General features: G+C 36.3%; 1 protein-coding gene and 1 long non-coding RNA gene across 2 annotated transcripts; both read right to left on the bottom strand.

The window, feature by feature from the left end:
* Window positions 1-376: 376 nt before the first annotated feature.
* LOC132616498 (uncharacterized) lies at window positions 377-2,972 on the bottom strand. The gene is made up of 3 exons (XR_009573229.1): window positions 2,799-2,972; window positions 2,537-2,690; window positions 377-1,154 (listed from the first exon to the last, which is right to left on the bottom strand). It is a non-coding gene; the product is annotated as an uncharacterized LOC132616498 (long non-coding RNA).
* A 965-nt stretch (window positions 2,973-3,937) lies between these two features.
* Window positions 3,938-4,618, bottom strand: LOC132616445 (uncharacterized). The gene has a single exon (XM_060330867.1). The coding sequence runs from the start codon at window positions 4,616-4,618 to the stop codon at window positions 3,938-3,940; it is 681 nt and encodes a 226-aa protein (XP_060186850.1).
* Window positions 4,619-7,098: the final 2,480 nt, after the last annotated feature.

Here is a 7,098-nt window from a genome sequence, read left to right on the forward strand (position 1 = left end):
TCTCCACTCGAAACTGTGATAACAAAGAAAAGAATTGAAGTGCAATAAAAAACAATTGCACAAAAGAATTCTGAACCAGAGAGGTGACACCAGATACTGAGATACAGACCAATCAGCATAAGATTCCATACTTTGAAAGAGTAAAACATAGAGATAAGCATGGAAGAAGGTTCAACACTCACCAAGACACCTTGAAAGGGGTAGAGGAGAGAGCAGAGTCCAGTAGTTCTTCGAACTTGTGCAACAGAGTGTAAGAAGAAAGAAGATGAAGAGTTTAGATGAGACCAAATTTGTGAAATTTATTGAAGCATTACACTCTCCAATTTGCCCTTGAAATTTTTCGAAATCCCAAAATTGCCCTTGTTCGAACCCCCAACTCCCATTTCTATATACCGAAAGACAAAATAATATCACACACACACACATGCACTCCATCAGTGTCACAAGCATTTTCCGTGCTACACACAAGCTTAGTTCATAAACTGTGTGCATCCTCCTCCATTGTTGTGATGATGGTCAAACGCAGAATACCACCCTCTGGTCCAAGTAGAAGAGGTCACTGCAAAGTATTTCCCATTTGATGATTAACATATTTGTGAGTTTTGTTACGGTTCCTGGACATCGATACAGATACACTTTCTAAAACATGATTTAACCCTTTGCAGAATTTTTGTACTCTTTGTTTATATAAAATGCTACCCTGGTATGAGTTGGTTTTTTGGTAAATAGCCACAATACTTAGGACACACTTCTGCTCAATGCTATGAAAGCCCAACTCACAGAGCTGACTGTCAGTAAGCATATACTCACCACACCATAGCCAAGATGAATTGTATGTGCGGAATGGTAAATGTGCTAAATTACTAACACCAAAGCCATAGTGTAATAAGTTATTATTATACATTTAGAACCTATTCAAAGCAGAGCATGAGATAATCACATTAAGAGCCACTTACTTGAAATTCTTTCCGAATCATCCCAATATGTCTTGGTTAGCCACGTCAGCTGAATTTACACCAATCAACATATAATTTTCTCTTTACTAATTCCCAAAAGTAAATTTTAATGAGTTTCTGTGAAGTCGCAAAGTAGACACCCTGCAAACACTCCGCATTTTTCTACTCTGAGACGCAAAAAATCGGTCCAAGTCGCACCTGTTTCCAATACAAAAGAAAATTAGAAAGAAGAAATGTTTTCAAGGACATAAGCAAATAGTCTCTTAAGAATTACATCTTCAAGGACATAAGCAGATAATCTAAATTTTCAAGGACATAAGCAGATAATCTCTTAAGAATTATATATTCCTGAGAAACTATGGATAAGAATAGTACAAAACTTGATAGCCCAAGCAAAGGAGTGTTGCCTATCCCCTTATTTCTTGAAAGGAAAAAAAAAATGAGCGGGAGGCATATTAAAATTGAAATTGTTTATCTACCCTATCCAAGGAAAGCTCATATGAACTTTGTCTATTTGCATAACTTTATTTTTTTGTCCTCTCTATACAGTAGGCAACATTAGCGTAAAAATTGTAAATTGATCTGCGAAACTTTCCAACACTCGCCTGCAATCTGCCTCTTCTTATAAAAATATAGTGCAAGTTGACACTTTCTGTAGCACCAGATTCATGATCCAGACTACTTGGAGCAGTGGTAATCGAGACTTCTCAGTGACCAATTAGACTCGGAGCCTAACCATTAAAAGAGAACTTAAAACAATGGCACAAGGCCTTATGTAACTTTGGATGATCTAAACTAATCTCAAAAGTGATTATTTGGTAATTCAACATATCAAGTTTCCAATTGTATTCACTTCTTGCAATAGTTTGCCATCTGTAAAAGTTGATTTGTTGTTCTAACCAAATACTAATTTTGATTAATAAAACTAAGTCAATTAGTTTTATCAGCTTGAAACAGAGGATGAGGTGATTTAGTGTTTCTGTTTATGGACCTTATTTTTTTTTTTCTAGTTACCTTTATTTGATTTTCCCTTTTTACTTTTTTTCTTCTGGTTTAGGCTCTAACAGCAATAACAATAATAGCAGTAAAGAAAAAGATCATCATTATATTTGTCAATTACCACTTAAACCACCAGAGCAAGAGTAACTACATGGATTAAACTCTACCCATCAAGTTTGACAAAGACTTCAAATTTAGCACAAATTCAACAACAGCAACAAATACATGGACTGAATTCATTTTTTTGTCAAACATCCTTGGTTCAGTGATCAATCAATATGTTTTCTTGATCATATCTTACGGTGCCTCTTCTTTCTAGCATTTGGGTTTTCATAGTATTACTGAAGTTGCAGCTTTTGTTATTAAACCACAACAAACGATACAGTCTATCGAAACATTGTGTTCATTAATACAGTATAATACAATAAAACACCATATTGTACCATAGTATACTGTATATTAATGAACAATGGGAAGCAGCCATCTAAACAGAGGGTAAGAGCCCATCTATGCCGAAATTACCTTGTGTAATTTCATTTCCAACAATTGAGGAAACAATAGATATTAGTGCGAAAACTAACCAGGTGAAATTTAGCTAATGTAGCTTCCTTTGGAAAAGGCAGCAAGTTGTGCTGCCACCTTTTGCTGATCCCAAATGGTAAACGAAGTTATTGTTTGATCTATATTTATCTCTGATTTTCAGCAAAGTGACTGGAAGAAAATATCTAATAAATCCTGTAAAAAGAAATTTCAAATAGAAAGAATTACACAAATTAAGATAAATCCAGAAACACATACTAAAAAAAATAGTATACAAAAATAGAGAACAAGAGATTTTTAAACCTGAATTAATTACGGAAGAGCTGCTCAGTTGTGATCATGGTTGTGTAACAGAATTGAAACCATATGTTTTTACTGTAGAGAAATAAATCAAGAAAGTCCATATGCATCACTGCAACCAAAAAGGCTTAAAATTAATCCTTCAAATTTTATGTTCTAAATAGACTATAAACTAAATATTTTAAGAGGGGCAGTACAACGGAGAGTCGTATGCAGCGTTCGGGAAGGATAAATCGCTCCCGAAAAGGAATCTATTGATTCTCTCCCAATTGGTTGGACCGTAGGTGCGATGATTTACTTCACGGGCGAGGTCTCTGGTTCAAGTCCAGGATTGCCCAGCAGCGCTAGGGAAAAGAATAGAAGAAGCATCTGACTACTTCATGCATGCTCCACTTGTCTCGGGGGGATATAGCTCAGTTGGTAGAGCTCCGCTCTTGCAATTGGGTAGTTGCGATTACGGGTTGGATGTCTAATTGTCCACGCGGTAATGATAGTATCTTGTACCTGAACCGGTGGCTCACTTTTTCTAAGTAATGGGGAAGAGGACCGAAACGTGCCACTGAAAGACTCTACTGAGACAAAGATGGGATGTCAAGAACGTAGAGAAGGTAGGATGGGCAGTTGGTCAGATTTAGTATGGATCGTACATGGACGGTAGTTGGAGTCGGCCAACAAAATTAATTCAGGAATTTGACAATGTGCATCTAGAGAGGATTTACTTACGATGTTTGCTCTTTTTAAGGTATCATGAGAATGCTTTTTCTATGACTTCTGTATAAACTACATTGTACGTAGAATGATCATCTGTGTCTTCAACGGTGGGTGGACGTATTAATACTTTTACATTTTTTGAACTTTTTGCTCAAGATAAAGCAACATAAAGTTGACCATGTGAAAAAACTGGTTCACGCAACTAGATTCCAACAAAATCTAACGTTTGACCTTGAGCCTTGTTTATAGTCATAGCAAAACACAACCTTATTGGGAATTGTGTTCTTTTAAAGGGAACTGGTAACTTCTCATCTTGTGATGCTACTAATGGTATCTTTGGGATGAATACATGTTTATTTTTGAAATCACCACTGGCAATAGTTGCACTGATGACATGTGTCATAAAATCATGACATATTAATCGTGTACCATTACATGTTTATTTTTGAATCACCACTGGCAATAGTTGCACTCAATAATATAACTGGACAATTTTTTTTCAAAGTTAATCTGTAAGGTGGTAAGTTAGCAAGATGTAAGGTATGCGAAAAATCTTCAAATTGACATTGATCATTTGGTTCTATAGTTTCATCAATAGCTGTATACACTTTAGCATCATTAGGAAATCGATGAATAAGCATGTCATTTATTTCATCAATAAAGTCATTTTTCGTAGTCAAAATAATGCGGGAAGTTATAGAAGACCGGTTAGAAAAGAATGTGTGTAAATCAGGATAAGTAACATTAAATAAAAGATTCAAAGATTCTATTTCATTAGTAAAAGGAATGATAAAATTTTGTGGAATTTCAATTCTGTTGCAGTTATTAGTTTTTTCTTGTCCATTTCCAATTCTCATTAAATATTCAGAAAATGCTGGATCTTTTTTTGCACGCATGTTTTCAGATAAACATAATTTTTCCAAATGATTCCAAATATGAGAGTATAATAAACTTTCGCCGATAAAGTCTTCCTTTTTTCCACTACGAACAACTGGAAGTGTTTGTCTAAAATCACCCCCAAAAACTACTACTTTCCCACCAAAGAGTATACTTGTACTCATGAGATCTTTTAAGAGTTTATCAAAAGCTTCTATCGTTTTCTTTTTTGCCATTGAGGCTCCATCCCAAACAATTAATTTTGAATCTTGAATCAGATCTGCTAATGATCTTTGTTTACTAATGTTGCATGTAATATTCTCATCAATGTCAATAGGAATTTTGAAACGTGAATGAGTTGTTCGTCCCCCGGGAAGAATTGAAGCTGCGACTCGCAGTTGCTAAAGCTATAAACCCTTTTGTTCTTATGGAAGCCAACAAAGGTCGATATAAGAAAGTTTTTCCAGTTCCACCTGGACCGTCAATGAAAAACGCCTCGATTTATTAGAATAGACCCTATCAAGAATTATGTGATATGCCCTTTTTTGTTCAGTATTTAGTTTCCTTTCTAGTAGCATATCTTCTTCAGTCACTATTATATTTCTTTCAAAATGAACATCTTTTGCCTCATTGGTTGTTCTAGAAGATGTAATATTTGCAGAGATAAATTTGAATTCGTTTATGTTACGTCCCATAGAAAGTAGAATTTCATTGATATGATTCAAGACTAAACACTGAATATCTTTTTTCCCTATATTTGGAATTACGTTGAAGTCTTCAGACATAAAGTCTTCAAACTTTTCCAAAAGTTCCTTTGGATTAGCAGGATTACAATAAACTAATAATGTCGCAAATAAGCATCTTAAACTATAAGGCATTTGAAAGGTTACAGCTTCAGACATGCATTCAATTAGATTGTTATTTGAGTGTAATAAGCCTCTTTTTTTCTGCAGCTTCCCTAAATGTATTGTAACATTTGTCATTCACTGTACGAAGATCTTCGTATGACTTAGGTCCTCTTATGTTCATTAGAAGTAACCTAAGATAATATCTTTCTCCTTCGGTTGGATGACATGTGACAATACGTCCAATAGCCGTACGTTGTTGCGTCGTGACCACATTCTGTATGTTGGTGACCAAACAAAATACTGTGGGAACTCTTTATATAGTAAATTGAGATTCATTGCATCTTTATCAGTTCTATTCATTAGAAAAAATTCAGTTAACATTGTTTTCTTTATCATTGGATTGTTTATTATTTGTTCCACACGTTGGTTATTTTTTAAAGAAACAAATTGTTGTCCATTAAGATGCAACTGAAGTTGGATAACACTTGGAGTCATTTCACTTATGGGAAAGGCAAACAAACGCCATGCAGCCTCTGGTGGGGAGACCCATCTAGCAGATTGGTATTATTTGATTTCATCTATTTCTACATTTGTATCATTATTATGTACGCAAAATGCAATTTTGTCATGTCTGTCATACCCTAACCTCACTAGGGTGTGATGGGCACCCGACCCTTCCTCAGGGCCGAACGAACCCTCTGACTCTTATTACATACATATTCTTTTCGGACTTTTAAATCAAATAGAATGAAATACATAGTAATGCTTTCAGAAATATCCTTCCTGTTATTCTCAAATCAAACCAAAAATCCATAATCATATAGAATTTATATCATAATACAGGATGACATATCGGCTGATGGAGCCGCTTACAAAACCGACAACCAATACCCACAACTCTGTCTGCAAAGTCTCTAACATTAATCAGACATCATAGCACGTATACTCTGACTCGGCAGCACTCCAGGAACAAGTGGAGCTTGCCAACTTCACTGGAACATCTTCTGTAATATCTTCCACTCATCTGGGTGTACCTGCGTGGCATGAAACGCAGCCCCCGAAGAAAGGGGGTCAGTACGGAAAATGTACTGAGCATGTAAGGCAAAAATCACAATAAAGGAGAATCATAACTGAAACAGAGATTTTCCAGAATCAAGTATGAACTTTTAAAACATCAAAGCACTTGCCTTTTTGAATTGAAAATCATGTATGTCATCATAAATCGTAAATGAAAATCATGTATGCCATCATCATGTGTCATATATCATATAACGTGCCCCGGCCCTCCAGTGAGGGACGCGGTGAGAAATTCATGCATGTCATTACCATATATCATATATAACGTGCCCCGGCCCTCCATTGAGGGACGCGGTAAATGAAATCATGTACGTCGTCATCATGTATCACATTTGCATATAACGTGCCCCGGCCCTCCATTGAGGGACGCGGTAAATCATATATCATGTGTGCATATAATGTGCCCCGGCCCTCTAGTGAGGGACGCGGTAAATAGAATCATCATATGTCAATATCATGTATCATATATGCATGTAACGTGCCCCGACCCTCTTTTGCGGGACGCGATGAATAAATCATGTGCCATCCTGGACACCACCCCGTCATCACATCATAATGTCATCATATCATATACATAACATGCCCCGGTCCGCAAGTGAGAGGGACGCGGTGAACAATGCAGAGAAATACGCACGAGAACATACCCTGGCCCGGGACGCAGTGAAGGACATACTGAGACTTGCACGAATAGAGTAGTGCGAAACCATATGCACATAAATCAAGGCTCGATAGAGACGTACTCTTACCGACATTTGAAGGATCATAAACACGTTTCAAGTCAATCCGGTTTA

The sequence above is a fragment of the Lycium barbarum genome, chromosome 1, assembly GCF_019175385.1.
Source record: "Lycium barbarum isolate Lr01 chromosome 1, ASM1917538v2, whole genome shotgun sequence".
NCBI lineage: Eukaryota > Viridiplantae > Streptophyta > Magnoliopsida > Solanales > Solanaceae > Lycium > Lycium barbarum.

What these genes read in the sequence shown, in the direction of transcription:
- LOC132616445 (XM_060330867.1), bottom strand. Translation starts at nt 4,618, where the DNA reads ATGGCAAAAAAGAAAACGATAGAAGCTTTTGATAAACTCTTAAAAGAT.